Source organism: Myotis yumanensis, unplaced genomic scaffold, assembly GCF_028538775.1.
Source record: "Myotis yumanensis isolate MYYU_CA2020_CCGP unplaced genomic scaffold, mMyoYum1.0.hap1 SCAF_1, whole genome shotgun sequence".
Lineage (NCBI taxonomy): Eukaryota > Metazoa > Chordata > Mammalia > Chiroptera > Vespertilionidae > Myotis > Myotis yumanensis.
The window spans coordinates 164,331,286-164,357,098 of NW_027223752.1; the positions used below are offsets into that span (position 1 = coordinate 164,331,286).

Sequence of the window (25,813 nt, forward strand, 5' to 3'; positions counted from 1 at the left end):
AGTTCACAAGGGAATCTTGTCCCCAGAATCTCTTGAATAATCTGGCAACCCATAGGAGGGCTCTTTGCATGCACATGAGAAAGTTTTTCCAAATAATAACAATTCCCTGGAAAAGTGAATAGTCATTTATCTTATCTAATGTCTTCACTAGTATGCAAAGGTGACTGTCCCTTCAAAAAGGCCGTTTTCAAAATGTCCCCAGAGCAATTCATCATTCATATCAACTATTGCTTTATACACTTGTCTATGATACTTAATTGGTTATTCTGTTTGACCTGCAAGATCTGAATAAATCAGGACATCTTAAAAGCAACTCAGAGCCCTTCAGAAAGTGTAATGCAAGCCCCCCCCCCCAATTCTTATTTCTAAAAAGACTCAATGCCTTGAAATCTAAGCAGTGAGCCAGTCATGTTTGACATTTGTGCACATTCTCTGCCACTTTTTCTCATGCACTGATTTCCCCGGCCTAGCAAAGCACTACGGCGGCATGGAACCTGTGGCATGTCCCTGGCAGGGAAAGAAGGGAGCACTGCCCAGAGCCCTGAGAGATAAGCAGGGAAGGGAATATACATGTGTTCTACCAAGTGGATTCATAACAGCCTTTCCCATAAGATACAAAGACAAAACCATGCATACGAATATCAAAAACAGAACAAAAACCAGCGGGGAAAAGGCGCCACGCTCCACTTCATTACATAATGCCCTGGAAGCCTGGTCTGAAGTGTATTTAGCATTTATACAAGCCTCACAATGTTTCAAGAGAAAAGTGAGATTGTAAACAGCGCCAGGGCGCCCAGCAAACCCAGAACGCACGCTGGAGAGTGCGGCAAAGTTCCTCACTTTCAGAGACATATCCACACCATCCCAGACCAACGGATATTTATGAACTCCAGGAGGAAATTTCTAGTGGAAAATCTCTCTCTCTCAGTATCAACATGCCAAACTCCTTCCCATTGCAGAAAATAAGCCTGCTTTCTCTTAAACAGCTTCTCATTGCCCCGTCATTCCTTCATGCTTCCTCTACCTGTAGCCCCACGTGTCTGCTGCCCCCAACCTTGCCTGCCTATTCAAATTCCCAGTGTCTAGGTTTCCAGCTCTGGTGCTTAGAGTCTGCCTTCTGCAAAGTAGCATTAGTCACACTCTTGCCTCTTTTATTAGAGTGAAATTCTCTAATTTCTCAAGGTCAGGAACTGTATAATATAGTTCCGTATCCTCCACAGTGCTTTGAGCACAGTATGTTTATTAAGTTCTCTTTCATGGTCTGGTTTCTCTTTACTTTAGCTAAGTGTATTTATTCATTTAGTCCTTCATTAAACATCTGTTGAGTACCCACTGGGAGCTGGGGAAGTTGCCGTCCACATTTTTTGATCAAGTCCCAGTTTCCCAGCCATTACCTTCTGTGGCTGGAGGCAGCTTAGAGGCCCTCTGCACGCATAGTTACAGTAAGGTAGTACATTATCATCAAGGCTTTAAATTGAGAGAAAACTCTTCATATTCTTTGGACCTTAACCACATGGTCCCACATGAATCTGCTCATTATTCTAGGCTGTGTATGGAGGCAGGGTGAAAGAGAATAGAAAAATGAAAAGAGAAAATCATGGTGCTTGTGCATGAAGATGGATCTACAAGGATGTTCATTTGGGTATTATTAACATCAGAACAAAAAGTTAGAAATGTCCTAGTTAGGTAACTCATGCTGTAGACAAATATCCACAGATGTGAGGAAATGTGTTAAAAAAGATGGGTTACAGAATAGTTGATATTTACAATAGGTTGCTATTTTTACTTTTAAAAATCCACTGGGAGGACATCTAGAAGGATAAACTTAGAAGTATAAATGGTGAGTATACCCAAGGGGTGGGATTATAAACCATTTTCTTCTCCGAGTATATAAGCATTTTCCAATTTCTCTAAAAATGACACTGGATAACTTTTGAGTTAAAAAAAAACAACAAAACACAATTAAATTTTCTACGGGAAAAGGAGACCAGGACGAGAATCCTCCCAGAACAGGAGAGGCTTCTGACAAAATTCTCCCTCTCCCTCAGTGCTCAGGTCTTCACTCACAGATGAAGCCCACTGTACAGGCCGCTCGCCTGCTGGCCTCATAAAGGAAGACAGCAGTGCACGTGCATTCTGACCCGTTTGTCTCTTCAAATAGATGTACATGTAGATGAACATCTAGATGAGCAAACAGGTGTCACATTCCACCCCCCTCAAGTCACAAACTGCTACAAATTCTAGTTGTTATGTAAGTTAAACCAAATTCTAAAAAACAAGCAAACAGATAAACATATTCAGAAGAAAAGCCCTTTCCTAATCAACTACATTTAAAAAAAATCCTGGCCCAGCCACCCAGGAACCAACAGGTCGCTGGTTCGGTTCCCAGTCAGAGCACATGCCCGGGTTGTGGGTTCAATCCCCAGTAGGGGTGTGTGCAGGAGGCAGCCAATCAATGATGTTCCTCTCTCATCATTGATGTTTCTATCTCTCTATCCCTCTCCCTTCCTCCCTCTCTAAAAATCAATAAAAATATTTAAAAAAATCTAGACCTGTTTGGTATTGCTCAGTGGATAGAGTGTCAGCCAGCCCTTGCACCAAAGGGCCGTGGGTTTGATTCTCGGTCAAGGGCAGGTACTTGGGTTGCAGGTTTCATTGCTGGCCCTGGCAACCAATCAATGTCTCTCTCTCTCCCTCACCCCTCTAAAAATCAATGGAAAAAATATCTTCAGGTGAGAATCAACAACAACAACAAAAATCTAAGTAACATTTAGAGGGAAAGAAATTTGTTTAGATGGATGGAAGGTGGACTGATAGGTAAAAAAGAAAAGGATGGAGATGTACCACATCTCACAATGAGGGTACCACCAGGGCACCGTGTGGGCACAGGAAGATTAACTAGGGACAACTGGACAAAGGGTTGTCTGCACAGAAGCCATACCTTGGTCTGGAACGTACAGAACATGTGCGTTAGGAATGGATGCTCCCAGGCCAAGGAGAGAACTCTCTTCTCTACCATTGTACACTCAACATCGTCGTCCATCAAAACCACGTCTTTCTTTAGGGCTTTGACTGCAAAAAATTGATTGGTGTTCTTGAACTCCGCTAGAAAGACCTAGAAGGAAGAGGTAACTTTATTTTAGAAGTTGGAGTAACACTCATTAAGGGACAAGACTGAGAGATGTGTGCTGGGTGAGAAAGGAGGCTTCCTTTTCCAACCCCTTTGTCACCTTTATGCAGATATAATAGAGCACTTCACTGGTTTTGAGTATCACCTAACCATTTCATACTCTCTTTGTACCTTTCAAAGGGTTTCAAAAAAAACTACTATGCAATTGGATGTGTTATTCTCAGTCCCTGAAAAATTCTATTTAAAAAAGTATGCCCTGTCTGCCCAGGGACCTGAGTAAGTTTATAATTAAAAACCACAGAGACAAATGTGTATTGATGGAAGCAGCTGTAAGTAGTGGAGAGGCAGACCTGATTGTCCTAGAAACATTACAGCGAATGTGCATAAAACCTTGTCCAAGTTTTACCCAGTTTTTCAAGGCAAAAGAGAATCCATGAGGAGTAGAGCCCTCCTTGCATGCTCAGAGAAGGCACACCATCTTATCTGATGGCACAGACACCAATCCCATTTTCAGGACCTACTATGTGTCAGGCATTCTGCTTTTTACTTTCCATGTTCTCTCTCATTTTATAATCTTTTAATTCTTAGCTGAGAACACTCTGCAAGACAGATAAGAATAATAATAATAAAAAAACTAGGTTCAAAAAGTAACTTAAGTTTCTCAAATTCATGGAGCCACTCAGTGGAAAATGTAACTCCAGAGTTTACTTTTTCCACTTGATTTCATGAATCGCACATGAAAGGACACCAGATGGCACCTAATGGAGAGCTTCCACAGCTCTCGCCTTTGCAAATGATGCAGCAACAGGCAACTAGCAGTTGCGAGGACATGGCATTTGGAGACAGAAAACTCCAGAGAGGGTCTCATTTCACAGACATTTACTAGCTGTGGGAATGTGGGCAAACCAGTTAACCTCTCTGGGCTTTAGTTTCCTAATGTGTAAAAAAGAGAACTGACACCATATTCTCTAACTTTAGGACCACTGTGAAAATCAAATGAGACACCACCTGGGAAAGTGATCTGTAAACTATAAAATCCTCTCTAAATGGCAGATACTAAGAATACTTGTCATTTGTTTCATATAATGACTTTTAGGGAGTGCTGAAGTCCATGATGCTAAACCAGTAGTGAAAATGCATTGTGCCTACATTTAAAATGATATAGTGCAGACACCTAACTCTGGGATAGCTGGCTTGATAGAGGGGAAAGAGCTTAGATGACAAGTCAGGCAAATGAGTAATGTGCAAAACCCTAGAAAACATGCAGTTTGTTCTCCTGGGCCTAAAAGTAGATACAGAACAAGAATATAGAGGCTACCATTTTGGCGAGGAAGCATACTTCCTATAGAGAGCACAAAGGAAGAACGAGTTTGGGAATATTCCCAGTGTTGCTCTGGTGCTTCGTCCTCCTCTCCACGGGCCCCACAGTGCAGTCCTCACAGATGTAGGGACTCCCCGTGCTGCTGGGCAGGGCACAGAGCAGACAATACCTGAAGCTCTCACCTGCCCCTTGGGATGTTACCTAAGACTTGTAGGTTCAACTTAATGTCTTTTTTATTAACCATGTTCAAGTGAAGCAATTCACACAGGAATAAGGAAAGATAAACATTTCATTAACAATCAAAATTACCTTCTTAGTAATTGCTTCTTTCAATAAAACAGTCCAAAACCAGCCATAAAGCAAGAAGCTGGAAAGGTAATTTCTGTCTCTACAATGTGCTTTCAGCTTTTGGTAACAGGTTATGATTACACATTAATTGATGCTAACTTACAATGAGGCCTGGCTGTAAAATTGCCTATTACACTCAGATTAACATCAAATGGGCCTGCTGTGGTTCATACGATTGTGGAAATGAACTGAAAGAATTAATGAATATCAGCTATGGATTTCAGGGCAGAGTAGATTTTGCCAAAAGTGAAGCACTGCTGTTTAAATCCAAACCCCAATCCCAGCACATCATAGTTCAGCTGGGACAATAAATCAGTTGCATTTTAGTTTGTTTATTATTAAATAAACTGGGTAAGTTTTCCAGCCAAAGTCTGGTGAGCAAGTGCTGAGCATAATGCTGGGTTTGGGTGTATAAATTTATGGAACAGTAGTCTGTGGCTAAAATGTTCATGGGTGCCGAATCTAAGACTATAAAACAACTAATACATTAGGTATCCTTAAGAACCCCAAATTCTATATTCCATGTCATCCCTCTTTACAATCACTGGTTTGTAAATATTCTACCATCACTGATAAAGAATTTTAAATTCTTAAATTATGTCTTCTTCCTCTCATTGTCCCCTGTGACTGGCAGAGACAGCCCATAACTCCAGTGTGTGGCAGGAGGAGTTTAGAGGAGGCATTTTCTCCATGAAGCTTTTCCCAGGACTCTCAAGCTACAGCCGTGTTATGGGCTGAATTGTGATTGTGTCCCTTCCAAAAATCAATATGTTGAATCCTAACCCCCATGACCTCAGAGTGTCACTGTGGAGGTCATTACAGAGGTGATGAAGTTAAAAGAAGGTCATTGAGGTGGGCCATGATCCAAAATTACTGCTGTCCTTATAACAAGAGGGATTAGGACACAGCCATGCACAGAGAAACAACCATGACAGGACACAGGGAGAAGAGGCATCTACAAGCCAAGGAGAGAAGCCTTAGGAGAAACAACCCTGCCGACACCTTGATCTGGGACTGCCAGCCTCTAGCACTGTGAGAATTGTTGAAGTGGCCAGTCTGTGGCATTTTGTTACAGTAGCCCTAGCCAACTAATGTAAGGCTGAGCACATTTGATAGAGAAAATGAACTACGTAAGAAGTAACCCCACACTTGAGCAAATAGCAATAAATAACAACAAACAAACAAACGAAAACCCAGTGTGAAAAAAAAACTGGCTGAGGCACCTTCTTATTTCTGAGGTGTCCAGAGATACCAAACTCATAAGCTGGAGATGTACACCTGCAAAGCAAAATGGCCTGGATACACCCAAGGAGGAAAAGGCTGATTTCCTTGGAGCCCGTAGGCCCCTATTTATTCCAACATCTCTACCTGTCACAAAATGCTCAGGAATGCACTCTCTGCATACCCACTCCCAGTTCTGACCCCAAGAGCTTAGTTCTCCTAACCAGGAGCTTTGCTCTTCAATTTTTGGACGTTGGTCTGTGGGATTGTGTGGTATACCATACCTTGCCAAAACTTCCTTTCCCCAACATTTTGTGCAAGATAAAATCCTCGATTTTTAACTTCATATGTAGAGATGGTCTTTCTACGTTTGGCTCAGGTTCTGGATGATGGCATATTTTCTCCATTTCGTCCAAGGGAGACTCCCAGGAGATTCCCTGAGGCTCTGAGAATGGCAACCAGTGGTTAAAAGGAAACAAAGAACAATGGAGGGTTATTCTAGCTACTTGGAGAACACACATTCTTTCCAGTTTCCCATTCTAGGATCTATCTGCAATAACGCAGAAAGGGGTTCCTGCTGTGACTGGTGGCACCTCCTGCTTGTGAGCCTGACACTGGGGCATGGACTGTGTCTCTTAATCCAATAGATTGGGGAAATTTTCAAGTTGAGAAACATTCCAATCAGCAAAAGGCCATTTATGCAACCCAAATGAGCACTTTCAGTAAATGTCAAATCATGGACAAATAGAGATCTTAACCAAACTCAAGGAAAGATGATTCTCAATTGCTTTGTGGCTCACAAGAACAGTGGCATCAATTTCTATGACTTACTAGGGGAGGGAAGAGAAAATGGTAAGCAGACTATTAAAGATCTGAATTGCATCATTTGTCACAGTCTTCAAGTCAACGTGCCACCTACTTTGATCATCTCTAAGACCTGGTCTACTTCTTTGCCTGGACACTTTTCCCCCTCTAATCCAAACCTTTCTTTAAAAAATTTTAAGTCGATTTATTCCTCACCCCATGCCAGAGGATGTGTAGAAAAACATTTTTGGAATCTTTCCTCCTCTCCCGAATATAATTTTTCTTTTATTTTTTTATTGAAAATATTTGATATCTCACATTGTGTTAAGATGTACAATATGTTGATTTGATACATTTGCGTATTGTGATACGATTGCCATTGTAGCGATAGTACCACTATCACATCACACAATTATCATTTCTTTGCTTGTGATTGGAATAATGACATTTATTTTTTAATCTATAGGTTTATCTTTCATATTCTCCCTAAATCCAAGAAAAATAAGTATTTTGTAATGTATGTTGAAACTGTCCAGGTTCAGAGTCAGGTGGTCATATGCTCACATGATTGACCTTCAAACAGAAGGCTGGATACACTTCCATCATGTTATAAATGTTAAGGACTTTGGGCACTGCTATTCTTCCCATTTCTACTCTTAAACGTCACAGAATAGTCTGTGAAGGTGCAGAATAAGATGGTCTTCTGTGGTATCCCCACCACTGAGCTTTATGATGGATTTATTTCTATAAAAACATTTAACAGTGATAGGAAGTAACTAACATTCTAAAATTCTAAGGAAAAATGAACAGTTGTTTTCTCCAGACTTATTCCATTTTCTCCCCTGCCCGCCCCCCCCCCCCCCAAACCTCCCACTGTCTTAAAAAGGTTTCCTAATGGGGCATGTTTTAGTTTCACTTCTAAGAAGTAGGAGCATCTTAGTTGGCGGCTATGTCTGTAATATTTAGATAGAAAAGAATCATCTATCAGACCAGGTACATGGAGAATTTATATACAGAGGACTCAGGTTAAGGTTAATCGAGATAAATTCCTGACATTGATTCTATGGGGATCAAGATAGCTACCTCGTTTCCCTGATGCCAGTACATAGGGCAGCCTTGCTTCACCTTTTATGGAGCATGGGGGACCAATTTCAACTGGACCTTCTCTGTAGATGTGTTCAGTATCTCTTAAGCAGCGAGCCTAGATTACAAACAAAGAGTTAGACCACTCACCACTGATGGACAGCTCAGCCTGTCCTTGGGGACGACAGCCATTTGAGATTCCTAAATGCATAAGGTAGTCAAAGCTCTTTCCCTAAGCACTCTTTTTTGGATTCCATATCCTGCGAGAGTCTATTGGATTTTATGCAGCAGCAGAGCACATTCACTTCCTTCATACTTTTCTGGACCTAATTAATTGTTTCTCCCATGCTATCCAATAGAAGGGCAATGGGTAGGAAAACAGCATTGCCAAGTCCTAAGGAGGTGTTGTTCTTGGATATGCAAGTTAAGCATACTAGTATATGGCAAGGCAAAAATTGCCCCAGACTAGGAGTTCTGAGGGCATTTTAGGGATGATTCTAGCATATCAGTTTTCCCTCAGGCTATTCATCAACCCTAGTATCCTATATAATAAAAGCCTAATATGCAAATCGACTGAACAGCAGAATGACCGGTCTCTATGACATGCACTGACCACCAGGGGGCAGACGCTCAATGCAGGAGCTGCCCCCAGCCTGCAGGCCCCAGTCTGGCCAAAGTGGGTGCCAGCGGGGTTCCCTAATCGCCACGCCGGTCGCCCCACAGTTTGGCCCTGATTGCTGGCCAGGCCTAGGGACCCTACCAGTGCACAAATTTGGTGCAGCAGGCCTCTAGTATGAGTATAAAGCTGGCAATGAGTCTTCAATAATTTTAATGAATTTATTTGTTTCTGTCCCTGCTCATTCTACAAATTTAAGATCTTACAAAGAGCCATACAATACAAATGCATTAAATAAATATCACAAAGGCGGGATATGGGCATGAAGATGAAAGGGGACAAGCAAGTGCTCAGAAATAGACTCCATGTTGTCCCACACAGTTGCTAAAGAGTTGAAACTGCAGGAACTTGTCACATACCTGTTGGGTGCTCTCAATCATTGCCAGTGCTTCGGCCATCAGCTTCTGGTTTATGCCACATAGGTTGGCCACCTTTGTCTGGCATCGGTGATGCACGTTCATGCCACATGCTAAAGGGAAACAGTGACACCATGAGCCAGAGCAACAGAACCAAGTGCCATGGCCTTTGCACATGACCTTCTTTAAGTACACCTGTGGCGAAGGAACAATTGGCAACCCCCATGCCATCTTCACAGCAGGAGACATTGAATACTAATAAATTTGGACAGTGCTTTTCAGATGCCATCGGGCTCCCCTTCCTGAAATACACAGATGCTCCTGTGTGATTCTGGGAAGTGAGCCCCACTAAAGATGGGACTAGAGCTGTGTTGATAGGGGCAGAGGTCTGCTGTCAGTATGCATTTGGACTGTGCCATTACTGAGAGAAAAAGACTGATGTTGGCTCTCACTGGTGGAAATGTGCAATGCTGGAGTTGAAATTTGTTCATGCCAACCCTAGACCCTCTTCCTAGACCACAGCCCAAGTCCTCCCTTTCCCACACAGGCTGCAAAGAGATACTCTGTGCACGAAGGTTCAGCCTCAGCCTGCAGAACTGAAATGGAGATGGTGGCTGGTGGTCTGTGTGTGGGCTTAGGACTGGGGGTGGGAGGAGGGAAAGTGGCTGAGACCACATGCTCAGCATATAGGAGAGCTGGGCCAGGTGAGCTAAACAGTCTACATAGGCTTCTAGCTCTTACAGCCACGATTCTGCAGGAGTTTTCTGATTAATAGTCCTGAAAACAGCATGATAAAGGTCTGCCTACACTTTTTGTGGCCATGTGAGCCTCCTTGGTTTGGAGGATGTGCATGCCTGTGTGTCTGTGTGAAGACAACTATTATATCCTGTTGTTAGTTGTTCACAAAGGTTTCCAAATCCCAGCTAAAAATACTTTGATCTCAAGTCCAACTCAATTTTATAAGTATATCAATCAGGATTGTTAAAATGGAATTCTGCAGGATGAGCTAAAAAAAATTGTGTAGTTTCAATCTTATCTTATTGTTAGCCCATTTGTGTGCAAAAAAATAAAAATAAAAACTCCATCACAAATGGCACAGTGATTGGCATCAAATAGGCACTCATTAGACACAACTTTTCTTTCATCTTCATTGTATATTACAATGAAATATATACTGAAATATTTAGGTGAAATGTTAGCCACCTTCATCTTTAGTTTTAACTAGCCCACTCTTCTTCAGATAGTTCAATAACAAAACACAATGAAGCAGCATTTACTATGTAAGTATAAAGCTGCCCAGTATAAGTGGGTAGATTTAGTCATAAAATCCATTTAAAGTGCAATGTTTAATAAAGATGCTGTTTGCAAAGGCTTGATGCCCTTCTGAATTCTGCATCCTTAGGACAGGGAGGCAGGCAATGCGACTTTAGCACAAGAGGTTGGGGAATTTTACTTTGCTCCTTAAAATTGTACCAGATCTAAGGTTGTCTCTGATGTGCAGTTTGTAAAGAAAGGCCTTGTTCCCACCATCACAATGCCATAAGTCTTTGTTACTAACCTAGCAGGTGAGGAGTCGATCTCTTTGAGTGCAAATAGTTCCTTCTGATGGCTATTTTCATGGGAAGTGTAGTGGAGAGAGAAAGCAGACAGGGCAGGATGAAGGGAGGCCCTACTTAGGAAGGTGGCTTATGAGAGAGCAAGATAAAGAGAGTGTGCAGCAAAAGACCAGGGAAAAGGGATGTAGGGAGAGAGTGGGAGGTGACAAAGATGAGGACATGAGGAGGTGAGGTAGCAGGGACTTTGGGGTGTTGGTAGCAGGAACAGAGGACGCATATGGGGGGAGAGGGAAGGTAGGATATGGGAGAGGAGAGAAAAGAGGGAGGGGGCTGAAGTGTAGGAGATGGGAGAGTGGGGAAGAGAATGGAATGGAAGAGAAAGAACGTTAGAAAAGGACAGAACAAAGCAGGCACGTGAGCCATGAAATAATGCCAAGAATCCTCGTGGGAGTTCTAAGCTCAGAGCATAACCACACTGCCTGGCCTGGGTGGGGGTGGGGGGTGCCGGGTTCCAGGGAAAGGAAATGTCAACAGTGAGACCCTCATGAGAACAGGAAGACTGCGGATGGGGCTTTGATTATTCATGTGCTGTGTGTACCATTAGGATATCCAATGACTTCTTGCCTCTGAACTTGTAAAGGTATTCTGTGCAGTGCCAGGCCCCCCCATGCCTCTTGAACAGGTGCGAAGAAGAAAGTGTGTCGCAGCACTTGCGGGCTACGGAGGGACTGTTCAGGTGGATTTTGACTACATGCTGGTCTTGCCTTCCGTAATGATTTAAAACCTAGGCCCTCCTGCCTCCCTTAAGATGTCACTCCAGGCTCCCCAGACACATGAACGCAATTGTGATGAGGAAGGGGGACGCTGCTGAAGGTGATCTTTCACTTTAAGTCAGCACCTCTGTCGCTTAAAAGATAAGACACACATTAGTTAGCGACATAAAGTAAAGTTGGGCTGCCAAGAACAGTGGCTTCTCTATTTAATAATTCAGAACAGAAAGGTCCCTGCTGCAGCTGGAACCTTCCTTTTTGAATATCTGGGCCCCATCCCCACTCTCACCCCCGTTCAAAAGGCAGAAGTGCTTTGTCATCCTAGGTGGAATGTTTTCCTCTCTACCCCCTGATTTTGGTGCAACAGCATCTCAGCTTCTAAAGGTTATTGCCTTGGCAACTTGGAGTTGTAGAGCAGAAAGCCCTGTTGGCTTTTTCTTAGGATGGGCCAAGCAGATGCGTCGGGCTTGCTCCTTGATGGGGCCACAGGAAGAATCTCACTGGCTGATACAAAGGAGGGCGGCAGGGGCACCGCAGAAGCTGCCAGAGTCAGGGGCCAGGCCCAGAGAGGCAGCGGGGCAGAAGAGGGAAGCGGTCAGAGGAGAAATGCTGTGTTCTTCATTTCTCCCCAGGTAGAGGCACAGCAGACTGCAATGGGCCAGGAGCCTTGACATTTAACCTGAGTGATTCTGTACTTATCTGGGTTCAAGCATTTGGATGTGTGTGGGGCGGTATGAGAGAAAGATCAGCAGTGGCTTATAGTTTCAGGCCTTTTTTATTCACGATCACAGGCTCCTCCCAGGCTGTTTGGAGAGGTCAGCGGCTCCATCCCTCCTCCCTCCCTCCCTCTCATTCTTCATTGAAGCTGCGAATCCACCTCCTGGAGGTGTTCTGTCTGGGCCCACACGCATTTCCCACAAGACTCACCATCACACTTCAGCCCTTGCCTGGCCAGGCCCCACAGCAGGGTCCCGCAGTGCTCACAGAACGTCGGGCTTTTGTAATTGTAGACTTTAAATCTATGCGGCATGTCAATTTTGAACCTCTCCTTGTGGAACTGAAAGAAGAAGAGACCACATGGCAGTAGGTGTCCCTGGGTTCCCAGCTTTACATGTCTTAGCAGATACTTTAGCATAACTAGCAGAATAATAAAAACATTGGAACGATGTATATCTTAAACCACAATTTTTACTTGTCAAGTTTTATAGTCATGTTCAAAGAACTCAGCCAGCCATTAGCTCTTTCAGGGTGAGGGGCAAGCACGCGATATACACATATCAAGTAACCCGCAGACAGCTGCAGTCTGAGGCATTCCACAGTCAGGCTAACATTTCAGGAAGAGGGGACTAAGGTTATTTATTTAGATAGGAGCTAAGTAAACCTTGCACTTCCCTTCCTATTTTAATATAAATATTTCCTTTCCTCTTTTAACTCAGGACCAGTGCTTTCACCTTTGGAAGATGTTATATAATGACCCCTCTAGCGGCCGCATTGCCATCGGCTTATTAGTATGAGGGCCTGAAGTGTGAAGCACTTCACACCTATTGTACATAAACAGAGGAGGCCAGAGGTAGCTGATGGTTCTGCTAAGTGCTGTGGACACATATGGCATGTGTATTATCTTTTACATGTGATATCTCATGTCATCCTCAAAATATTCCATTTGAAGTAGCCTCTATTAGTATTCTCATTTGACAGATGAGGCGATGAAGCACAGAGAGAGCAAGACACTTGTCTAGGTTACACAGCCAAGTGAGTTGGGATAGCTATAGCCTGGCCATCAGAATGAGAGCCTGTCCTCTTTCACTTTTACTCTTCTCTCTCAAAACAAACATGATTTAGGAAATGGGGAGAGGGGAGATGAGAAAGGGAAGCTGGTGGTAAAGATATTGCAGATTTTTTTTTTCAGTTTTCCAGAGTTTCAATCTTCTCCTTTAATCAAACATCCATGAACAAAAACAACAAAAAAGCAGGCAGTTTGAATTCTGGCAAGAATACCAATATTCCTGTACAGTATGAAAAGTTTTATGTACTTAAGACTTATAATCTCTGCCTCAGTTTTTAATTGAACAATTCATTTGGAAGTGTGCACAGCAACGAAACCTTATTTATTAAAGTGATGTAGCTAATGTCCCTGTTTTGGCTACTGGTCAGCACTGGGTCTTTATAATGGCTGTTTAGAATTGCTTAAAGGTTCCCCAGCACTTACTCTAGTCATTTTCAATCAAGAAAAAACAACTTTCAAAACTGACTTTGTATAAGCATTTCCATGTAAATATGAACAATTAATGTCAAGGTCCAGGCTAGAAGGCTTCCACTTTAATTCATGAACCGCCCAAATGGCTCAAGGCTCATCTGGGAAAGAATGTAGATTTATATTTTGCAATATGATAATCACTTAGCTACAAGGGCCAAGTGAATATTTGCAAGGTGGAAAAGATGTGCTGTAAGAGTAAAATACACACTGGATTTTGAAGACTTTGTATGAAAAAATGTAAAATATCTTATCAATTTTTATACTAATTATACATTGAAATGATACTATTTGGGCTGGTTGGGTTAAATAAAAATATAATGTTAAGAGTAATCTCACCTGTTGCTTTTTACTTTATTTAATGTGGTTACTTGAAAATTTATTAAAATTGTACTGTAGCTCTCATTCTATTTCTATTGGACATTAGCCTTTGAGGTGAACAGCCATGCTTACAATCTGAGGTTTTCCAGGAAAGCTGAGGTAGCAAGGAACAGGAGCAGGAGGGTGTGTTGGGAGGTGGCAATTTGAGTTAAGCAAACAAAAACATTGTTCGGGGAGACTGAGATCTGAATTTTAGTCCGGCTTTGTCCCTTAAATGTGGTTGACTAAAGACAGACTACTTTAATCTTTTTGAGCCTTAGCAGAGTCACTTTAATATGAGATTATCCCTCCTCTAAATTTTAAAAGTAATTCTACTCTGGAAAAACTAAACCAATTTGCCTTCTCTGTACCTGCCCCTTTGCTGGAGAAAATCACATACCTGGGCAGGTTGACACCCTCAAATTCAAAGGGACTTTCAACTATGCTTGGCAATCCTACTGCTTTTCTCTAATCCATTGCTTTCCCATCTCTAAAGCCAGTCATTGCCTTCCTTCTCTCAACCCTCAGACTTCTTTGAGGATATAAGTTGTCTAACAGAACTGCTTGCCCTCAAATCTGCAAACCTAACTGTATCTGCAACCAACTTCTCCTTTCCTACAATTGATGAAATGATCATTCGTCCACCAGAGACCCGTCTCCACATGTGCTTTGGACCTCTTCCCCTCTTGCCAAGACTGACTGCTTTGGTCATCCCTCTCTCCAACTTCATCCATGTGTCATCACCCCCTAGCTATGGGACTATTTCTACCTCTTGTATCTCACCTCCTTCCAGCTACTGTTCTATTTCAATTATCTCTTTTACAGTTAATCTTCATGATAATATTAATGCATAGGTTGTTTCCATGTTATCTATCATCTTCCAGTGCTGGCCAATGAGGGGACTGCCTCTATAAATCCTCTGAATTTCTCTGATCAAGGGCTCAAAAGATCTCCATGTGGCCCTAGTTTTTCTCAACATCTCAACTGCACTGAACACAACCAACCCTTTCATACACTCTTAATATATGAAGAGCCAGCCCTCTCTGAACCTTTGTTCTCATCTCTATCCCAAGCTCCTTCTTCCTACCTACATATAATTTTAGATTCTTTTGGGGTCAGTATGGAGCCTATACTCCCTTCTTCCTATCCTCCCTCACTAGGTCATCTCTTTGGCAGCTTCAAATTCTACCCCAATGATAGGCACTCCTACATTTATAGATTTATTCCATTGGCTCATATGAATTCTAAGCTCATAAAATTGTCTATTTGATAACTTCACTTGGGTGTCCTTAGGCATCTCAGACTGACGTCTGAAATGGAAATATTAATTTTCCCCTGTAGATCTCTACTTCCAGTCTTACTGACATTCTTATGATTCTGCTATCTATCCCACTGCTCAAGACATAAACTCAGCTATCATCCATCTCTTTCATTCTCCACATCTTGTCCATTAGCATTAGAGTCATTTGGAATATTGAAATCACCTAAAAAAATCTGCTTATTTTGCTCCATTTCTACTGTTACTATATTTCTGCCCTGGTGGGACTCCATCTTCCCAGGTTTTTACTTTCACATCTCAATCCACTGTTTCCCCCTACAGCAGTCATTGCAATGGACTTTCCATTTAAAAAAATCAAAAAACAAAACAAACAAAAAAATAAACCCACAAAACAAAAAACAAACAAACAAAACAAAACACCCAACCGTCCGGCTGGCATCGCTCAGTGGTTGAGCATCGACCTATGAACCAGGAGGTCATGGTTTGATTCGCGGTCAGGGCACATGCCGGGTTGCAAGCTTGATCCCCAGTGTGGGAAGTGCAGGAGGCAACTGATCAATGATTCTCTCTCACCATTGATGTTTCTAACTCTCTCTCTCCCCTTTCCTTCCTCTCTGAAATCAATAGAAATATATTTTTAAAAAATCCAACCTCTTTTCCAGGATCTGAAGATCCCTTCCTGATCAAGGTCCTGCCAGGTTGTCCAACTTCATATTCGATTTTTGCCCTTGTTCTAGTCACATGGTTTCATTTCAGTTTCTAAAACATGCTGATTCTTTCTGCTCATAGGGCCCTTCAGTCTGTCTGGGGGCTCCTTCCTCCCACTGTTCACACAGCTGCCTCCTTTCACCCTTCAGCTCTCAGCTTAAGCGTCTCCTCCTTTAAGAGAGTCCCTGGCCTTCAGTCTAAGTGGGCCACTTGGTTATTCTCCATCATCGCACCTTGTTGGCTATTTTCATAATACCTAATATAAATGGAAACTACACATAGTCATTTGTTAATGATCTCTTTCTCCAGGTTTATGGTAAAGTCCAAAAAGGCAGGACCACATCTGTTTTGTGCTCTGCTGTACACTGTACATAGCAGAGTACCTTCCATGTGTTAGACACCCAATAAATATTTGTCAAATAAAGAAGGAAAGGGTGGGAGAAGGAAGGCTGCTTGACTTTCTAGCCCAGCTTACCTTCTCTATGGAGTAAAATCTAACTTGTCCTCAAACTACATACCTCAAAGTTCATTCAGAAAGAAATATTTGCCTCTTAATATAAGAATTATACATCTATTATCACCTCTTGTAAATGCTCATATCTGTACATATTGTCATTTGCCTCTGCTCTTTAACTGTCACTTCTGGCTGTAGATAGCACAGGAGTTGTTTTCATATATCATAATTGATCAAAACTATGCTTTCTGGCCACTTTCTATTATGTTTTTCTGGAAAAGGCAGAGCCACTAAAATTCCTATTGTGTTTTTAAAAATTCATACCCTAGTCTTGGATCTCAGTAACAATTATGGAAGAGGAAAGGGTTTTAAGGAGATCACCAATAACCTTAAGGATTCAAGTTCAGGCATTATTAAAAAGAATTAGTGGGCTGTAAAGTTTAATGTTAGGGTCAAGTCATCATATTTCAGACAAAGAGCAGAATCTAACTACATACCATGGTTTCTCGGCTATTGACAGCTGATCCTGTGCACTTGGCTATAACTTTATCAATACACTTCTTGTGAATTGCTGCATTACATTCTGAAAAGAAATGATTGCAGCTTAACATTTTCAGAAGTTAAGGAGCAACTACAAAAGAATGATGGTAATGCAACAGAAATCCTTCTTACTTACGTCGACACTGGTAGCCCTGTTTGTTCAGACCCCTGTAATAAAGCACAGGTATAATTTATATGGGTGTTCAAACCAACAGCAGCACCTCAAACACCTGAAAGGTGATGAGATCTCATTTCTTCCTATGATCACAGAGCATTTTCTCATCAGCAGCCCTGGTCTATCATTTGCTAAGAGTATTAACATGTGTTTTTTTAATTTTATTTTAAATTGCTTTGCTAAAAGTCTGATGATAAAATAAATGAGGAGCTATTGATTGCCCTCTCATTTGTGTATTTTCCAAGCAAACATGTAGAGGTTAAAATGCCTGACTGAAAATGCACCACAGGCTCCTAGTAGCAAATTTCCATGTCTCACTAAGCTCAATATAGATCAGCAAAGACATCTGAAAATTTCATTTCCTCTTTCTGGATATCATTCCTGAGTATCATTCACTAGGTAAAGGAAGGAGGTTCAGGTCATTAGCTGGAAACAGGTTGATGGAAATCCACCAGAAGTCTATTTGACCTTGGATACTCTGGTTAAGCAGGGGTTGTGCATTAAAGGATTCTGCAGTTGTCCAAAGGGAAGAACACCCCATTAGGAAGCGAGCAGCCTGAGCCCAGAGATAGGAGTCATTTTAAATCTCTACTCTATCATAGCCTTTGCTATGTGGCTACTGAGGCTTGAGTCGATCTCTGTTCGAGGGCTGTTAAAACACCCAAGGGCACTATAAACATCTAAACACATTAGCTCCAATGGGAAAGTTGTTGCCTGTTGTAGATATTAGTGCCAGCACAGTTGGGCTATCAAGGCGGTGTAAGATGGTGGGCGTTTCAGCTGTGAAACTGTGCTTATAATGAGGGTATATACCCCCTCTGTCCCTCCCTTCTTACCCCAGCAGCCTCCCATTTAATCAGGAACTAAGTCCTTGGAACCTTTTCCTGAGGGAGCTGGCTTCCTTGCTCTACAGGAGCCAGGTTATGAAATCTTTTCTAGAATCATACCCTTTAAGCCTTCTCAATCCAGGTGCGGCCACTGAAAACTCTCATGTAGCATTTATTCTGTCACGCTCCCCTAAGGAGAGGCATGTTGGGCCTGGAGGATGAGACAAAATGCATAACCTAAAGCTAAGAGTGAAAGGTCAAGCCACCATACCAGACAAACTCATGGCAGACGGAGCAAAACGTGGGTTGTGGGAAAAAGGTGGCGGTGAACTCATGGCACTTGACATGATGGACTTTGGCCTGTTTGATGGCTCCTCGACGGTGATGCAAAGCAAAGAAGCCTTCAGTCTCAAATTCACTCATGTCCTTTGTGTCTGCAGAAGAAGATAGGGGACAAAGTGAAGTTCTGTGATATGGCTGTCATAGCTGGATGGGGAGGGTGGGGAGATGGGGAAGGGACAGAGATGGACAAGGAATTAGACAAATGTTGAGACCAGTAAAATTCCCAGTACTTATTAAGATTGGTGCAGTACTAAGCCTTTTAAAAAAATTCTTTAATACAGATTTATCATAGGGTATATTATTATAGGATTTGAAAATGCAAGGTTGGATTATTGGCTCAATCCTTCACTATCCTTTGAGTGTGCTGAGTTATCGTATTTCAATTTTTAAAATCAGAGGTCAGAACTTTCAAGGTATTTAACAACCTTTCCTATTCACTGTCAATGATGAGTCAGCCAGAAAGACAGGAAGTGGTACTTTTCTGCCTGTAATTCTAGAGAATAATGTGGTTACTGATAACAACTTGGAAATGGCATTCTTTTTAAAGATGCTTTACATCTGGTCATAGAGTACAGTAGACAGGAGAGAGCTGGCCAGACTTGTGTATGAGGGCAAAAAAAACTTGGGGAGTTATTTATGTTGGGTTCCTGATATTTACAATAATAAGACAGACCAGCTAGAGACTACATTGTTCAATGTAGAAAGGGCTGGGAATTAATGGATAACTGTAGATGTTTTTTGTAATGTCTAGGTAGTCCTGGATGTAGCCTAGTCATCCACATCAAACCATCACATTCATATTTCTTCAGTTCACCCTGGGCTCTGGATATTGGTGAAGGTACTTTAGGTAGTCACCATCTACAATGCTCAATACCCAGATGATATCTTTTCAAAAGGCTGGTAGAATTTTGAGAATGCCAATAATGCCCTGGCTGAAGCCCAGGCCCCCCCTTCCCCAACCCCCCCCCCCAAAAACAACAACCACAAACAAAACAAAAACAAAAAACAAACAAAACACACAACAGCAAGGCAGTCATGTTTAAACAACATGATAAAAAGTATAGCATGTAAGAGAGAATAATGCGGTAAACAAGAAAGAAATAACAAAAATAATCACTAAAATAAAGATTTTATTGATTATAACTTCTAAAATTATTGAATTTAATGATTATAACTTCTAAAATTATAATTTTAAATAGCTTGAAGATTCTTGGATTGCATATTCTCTTTTATTTTTATAAATACGAGAATGGAGGTTTATTGAGAGTAAGTATCAAGAATTATACTTATTTTGTAACTATAAAGAATTAACAATATTTAAACTAAATTTCTTCCATTCTGGCTAAGCAGTGGCAGAGGCTTGACAACATAATTGGGGCAAATGTCCCTACTAAGATACTGTCTTTTTCATTTCTCTGTTAGTGGCCAGCTAGAAACACATTTGAGTAGACAAAGGTGGTGTTGTGTAGATGAAGACCTCTCCTCCAGGAATCTACCCAAGTCCCAGGATGCATTTTAAGTTCAAAGTCTTCTCCATAGTGTTTACAGGTTTGTTTTATGGCAACTCCAGACTGCCAAATAAAGAGCATCCCCAATGACCATGTAAAGAGTTCCACAGATGGGGGCATAATACTGCCCAGTACTTTAAGGTTAGGCCTTTGAGGCCCTTGTGTTTGGAACTGAGCTGGAAATAAATTAGGCTTGAGGCAGAGAAAGATAAATACCACATGATCTCACTCATTTGTGGAATATAATAAACAACATAAACTGATGAACAAAAATAGAACCAGAGTCATAGAAGCATTAAACCGACTGTCCAACCTATGAGGGAAGCGGGGGCGGTGTGAGGGAGTAAGAGATCAACCAAAGGACTTGTATGCATGCATATGAGCATAACCAATGGACACAGACAGTGGTGGGGTGGTGGTGAGGGCATGTGCTGCGGATTGGGGTGGCTGGGGAGAGGTCAATGGGGGATAAAGGAGACTTATTTAATACTTTAAACAATAAAGAATTTAAATTAAAAAAATAAATTAGGCTTGGAGAATGAGAGGTTAAATTCAAGGTTACTGATGTGATTGTCTTCTTACACAAGCATTGGTATAAGTGTGGAGACCTATTTACAACTCATGACTGGGTAGTAGGACAAGTGTCAGTAAGATTGCTATTTTGGTCCAGATGAAATGATATGAAATAAAATAAGTAAAGTGTAAAATTACTTTTAAATTCATGGGATGAAATGAATTATTTTTGGAAATTCTAACTGTATTACTATAACCATATATATATATATATATATATATATATATATATTCTGTGCATGAAACTATGATAATGTAAATTTTTTTTAAAGAAGAAAGTGCTAGAAATGAATTTATTCCCTTGCTTCTTATTGTGATATCCTTTATCTTCTAACCATTTCAGTGATTATAAGAATTACATTTACAAAAGCTCAGAATTTCTGGTATTTATGATGTTTATTTCTGAAGCAATTTTCTCTTCTGTTTATTTATTGACTTGAAGAAGCTCATTGGTTTTTATATGTTTGGTTATTTCTTTTATATTATTTGTTCTATCATTTGCTTGCAGCCAATCTGAGCACAAATGTTTATTGGGAAGCTCTGAGGAAATTGCCATGCTGAATGTTCTAAAGCAGGGGTCCTCAAACTTTTTAAACAGGGGGCCAGTTCACTGTCCCTCAGACCGCTGGAGGGCCGGACTATAGTTTTAAAAAAACTATGAACAAATTCCTATGCACACTGCACATATCTTATTTTGAAGTAAAAAAACAAAACGGGAATAAATACAATATTTGTATTTGCATGTGGCCCGCGGGCTGTAGTTTGAGGACCCCTGTTCTAAAGAAATGTAAAATATCTGTAACCTTTGAGTGGCTAACAGTCAAGTCAGGGAGAAATGGCGCTCACACAAAGAACTGTATATATGATGGTGTGAAATCGCCTTGGAGATATGTACATGCATATTTTTTGAGTGGTAGGGAAAGGAATTACAAAAGAGACCATATAGAGGCAGCTGAAAAATTAAGAGAAAAACTTGAATAATATCACATTGGATGGTCTGTTCCATGCTTCTATGTCTCTGGATCTATTTTAGTTCATCAGTTTATGTTGTTCATTATATTCCACATATGAGTGAGATCATGTGATATTTATCTTTCTCCAACTGGCTTATTTCGCTTAGCATAATGCTCTCCAGTTCCATCTATGCTGTTGCAAATGGTAAGAGTTTCTTCTTTTTCACATCAGCGCAGTGTTCCATTGTGTAGATGTACCATAGTTTTTTAATCCACTCATTTGCTGATGGGCACTTAGGCTATTTCCAAATCTTAGCTATTGTAAATTGTGCTGCTATGAACATAGGGGTGCATATGCCCTTTCTGAGTGGTTTTTCTGGTTTCTTGGGATATATTCCTAGAAGTGGGATCACTGGGTCAAATGGCAGTTCCATTTTTAGTTTTTTGAGGAAACTCCATACTGTTTTTCACAGTAGCTGACCACTCTGCATTCCCACTAGCAGTACATAAATATCACATGATCTCACTCATATGTGAAATATAATGAACAACATAAAGTGATGAACTAAAATAGATCCAGAGACATAGTAGCATTAAACAGACCATACAACCTCAGGGGGAAGGGGGGAATGGGGTGGGGAAAAAGGGGAGAGGAGAGATCAACCAAAGGACTTGTATGCATGCATATAAGCATAACCCATGAACACAGTCAGTAGAGGGGGTGAGGGCATGTGCAGGGGTGGGGTGGAAATGAGTGGGGAGCGGTCAATAGGGTCAAAAGGAATCATATGTAATACTTTAAACAATAAAGAATTTAAAAAAGATTAAAAAAGAAAGGTTTATGCTAAGTGCATGTTAAGCACATGTTAAAGATGAATTCATGTTAGAAGCATGTAGTTCAAACAATAGAAAAATAATTTTTAAAAACAATATAGATATAAATTTTTTTTAAAAAATCACATTGGGCTAGCCAAGAAAGAATGGGTTTTTCAGCATGGAATGATATAGAGATGTCAAGGGAATTGAAGGCTAAGAAATAGGTATTTGTTTTGAGGATTCACAGTCTTGGAGAAAGCCATTTAAGCAGATTGGTCGAAATATAAGTCAGACTCTTAGGGTTTAAGAATTGACAAAGTAGTGAATAAACAGAGACTAATAAATATAAGCTACTTTTCCAAGAAATGTGTCAGAGAAGGAGAGGAAAGAAAAACTCATGGAGGTAAAAAGGTGAAAAAAAGTTCCCTTTGAAGATAGGAGAAGATGTTTTTGCAGTGAGTTGGAAACCAACGAGAGTGAAGGCAGAATTGGCAGGGGCATTGGGGGGATAACCACACATTTATACCTTAATCAATAAAAAAATAAAAAATAAAAAAGAGAAAGAAAACTGAAGATGCTAGAGAGGAAGCATGATTGATGGTACAGAGCTACTGAGAATTAGATGCAGGAGACCAAGAATGGAAGGACTTTCTCTGAGTCAGAAAAGCAGGAAGAGAATGCAGGAAGAAGCAACTGTATTCTAAATGCAGAGACAGACAAAGATGGAGTCTCTCCCAGTTATACGGGGATGGGGGTGGGTGGGGGGAGGGGAGCAGACCAATCTCAAAGAGTAAGAATAAGATGTCCTCAGAAACCAAGGAGTATGCGAATGTTTGGAATAGGAATTTTATGGGATTCAAAAGAAAACTAAAGGAATTTCTAAATGCCAGGGTAAGTCCAACTGAATAGTTCAACAAACTTCGTTAAATAACTCCTATGTACCTAGCATAGAACCTGGTGCTGGAGTTAAAGAGACAAATAAGATTATTTCAACCACTGCTTTCCTGCAAACAATTTAGAGTCCAGAAGGAACGTAGTAAATGTCAGAACAATAGTATTCACAGGATGCTATGGGAACACAGAGGTAAGGAAATTATAGCACTGAAGACAGGTGTAGGTAGTGGAAGTGAGAAAGAGTGGAAAGTTGGGACAAGAAAGGTACTAGCAGAGATGATTTCCAATCTGGGTTCTGAGGGATAAATAACTCCTATTAATATGTGGTAAAAGGTATTGTGGGGAAAAGCAAAAAGTGTTCTCTCTAGATGAAAAAGAATGAGCAAGGATACAGAGATAAGGTATCTTAGGATGTGTGTACTGCCAGTGTGCAGTATGAAGCAGAAAACAGAACTGGTCACATGCAGAAGATCTGTAGGTGTCACATCAGCTTAAGCATTTTCTTGTAGATAATTTATAAATACCAGAAGGCTGTAGGCAGGGATAGGAGCACAGAGAGGAACAGAGGCATGGCATGTTCCGAGTGGAGTTTTATATAGTTTATTCTGGCAGACGTGCAGAATGAGTGGAATTTGGCAAGCTGTAATGATGATGTAAGCAGAGGATATAATTGAAAAACACTAAGTAGACAACATAGGCAGAAACTGTTAATGAATTAATGTGGGAGATTAAAAGAAAATAATACTATAAAAATTACTTTCAGGTTTCTGAATGGATGAAGCAATAATTAACCAAGATAATGAAGACAAAAGGAATAGGTTACTGGTAAAAATGGTCAAAGGCATAGGTCAGGAGAGAGAGAATGCCTGGTATGGAGATCAGGATATCTTTGGAAGAAGAGGGTGCTCATGACAGTAGAGCATTGGCAAGGGTTATCACGGATTCCAGGCTAGGTTTTGAGTTCATGTCAAAAGTGGCTAACAAATGGGTGTGAAAGAGAAACTAGATTAGGGTAAAGTCTAGTATTTATTGGGTGGGAGAGAGGATAGAATTGACAGGAGAGGAGGATGAGCTACAAGAAAAAGAGGACTGACTCTGAGTCCTTGCTGGGATGGAGAATTCCACATGAAGACCTGAGGGTTATTGAATGGATAACAAAAAGTGTAGGAAGGTGTAAATATATGAAGTGAGTGTGTCAGATGGTGAGGGTGAACATTGAACTACTGAGAGTGATGGTAGGAGAGCAGAGTAAGAAGAGAAAAAGTGATTCCAGCACAGAAATCAAAGAATGGGAATTTTAGAAAAGATACAGAAAGGACTGAGTTGTATGTGGAGAGCAATGAGCCACTTAACTCCCTATAGAGTAGAAAAGAATTGAGGCTTCCATTAAAGAGGGGTGTAGTAGAAATCATCTTAATTGTTATCCAAGATTGAATTCATTATCCCCCTTCATTTGCCTTCTCTTCCAATTTCTAGCACCTTTATTATAATTTCCAGGCTATTTTAAGAGATGTCATCAACATTTTTACCCCTCATTCAACGTTCATTTTTAAAGAATTATAAAAGCACCTTAACTATGTACTTATAATGGGAATACCCCTTCATCTGCACTGCCAAGAAATCTTACTCTTATCTGATTTTCTTTGGGACTCTTTCTTTTATTTCATTCCTTTAAGCACATGCCTAGGCCAGATTCTCACCAACTCTCCACTGCAAAAATAAAATTTTATAGGTTTTCTCTATATCCAGTCCATTTTCTTTCCCAAACCTATTCCACATTCTGTCACAAGCAGTTTCCTCCAAACACTGCTTTCATCATATCATGTCCCGCTCAAGAATGCGACTATAACTCTTTGTTGGTGACTTCTCAAAATCACACTCCCCTTGCCTGGCTTCCAAGCCCTTGAAGATTTGTCTTTGATTCTTCATCCTGATGTTAGCATGGGTCCACTGATCTGTCTAGACTCATCTTCTCATAGTCCTTTGTTCATTCATATTTTTGCTCAAGCCTCCATGTTTTTCCTCCTCAAGGCTAAACCCACTTCTCTGCCAATTTCAACTCTGCCTCCCCTTCAATGACTGTCAAATGCAATTTTCTGGAATGAAGGTAACCCGTTGGTTAATCATCATTTATATGTTTTGAGATTTAATTCTCTGCTTAATCTGTACCACCTCTCCAATTTGAGTTTATGATCCCTGAGTAAGAACTCACATTTGGATTTTCTGAATCTTTCAGAAAATGATTTGTTATATGTAATAATAAATATTCTTTTTTTCTTAAAAATATATTTTATTGATTTTTTACAGAGAGGAAGGGAGAGAGATAGAAAGTTAGAAACATCGATGAGAAAGAAACATCGACCAGCTGCCTCCTGCACATCTCCCACTGGGGATGTGCCCGCAACCCAGGTACATGCCCTTGACTGGAATCGAACCCGGGACCCTTCAGTCCGCAGGCCAACGCTCTATTCACTGAGCCAAACCGGTTTCAGCAATAATAAATATTCTTAATTGAATGATATTCTATATTTCTCATTATCAATAAGGAATTTTAAAGTTGAGTTATTCCATAATATTGCTTGTTAAAAATTAGGGTTTTTTAATATATAAAAATATAAAGATGGAGTCTCAATTTTGGTCTAGTATAAAAAATTTAAAATACTACAACATTTTATTCTAAAAAAAAAAACTTCCTGGGCTTGTGTAATCATTGTGAAATATCATTGTTTTTGGTCCGACTGAATTTACTTTCTCATTCTAAGACAAAATTTAAGTTCCATAGAATTATTTTTCAAAGCAGTGATCTTTAAACCATTTACCAAGAATAGTTGCATTTTGATGGAGGACTTTCTTCAATTTACATTG

The 25,813-nt window shown here is 40.7% G+C and overlaps 1 protein-coding gene across 3 annotated transcripts in view; it reads right to left on the reverse strand.

The window, feature by feature from the left end:
* The window catches only part of PRKCQ (protein kinase C theta), a 144,336-nt gene that overhangs the window by 51,437 nt on the left and 67,086 nt on the right, over positions 1-25,813 (reverse strand). For 2 of the 3 annotated variants that reach the window (XM_070391556.1, XM_070391542.1), the window contains exons 5-12: positions 18,134-18,296; positions 16,997-17,028; positions 16,818-16,903; positions 12,193-12,322; positions 8,943-9,052; positions 7,908-8,025; positions 6,305-6,465; positions 2,942-3,115 (exon numbers count right to left, since the gene is read on the reverse strand). In XM_070391556.1, the coding sequence (XP_070247657.1) occupies positions 2,942-3,115; positions 6,305-6,465; positions 7,908-8,025; positions 8,943-9,052; positions 12,193-12,322; positions 16,818-16,903; positions 16,997-17,028; positions 18,134-18,296 (974 nt within the window). The remainder of the gene's footprint in view (positions 1-2,941; positions 3,116-6,304; positions 6,466-7,907; positions 8,026-8,942; positions 9,053-12,192; positions 12,323-16,817; positions 16,904-16,996; positions 17,029-18,133; positions 18,297-25,813) is intronic. The other variant, XM_070391549.1, reaches the window with a different exon arrangement.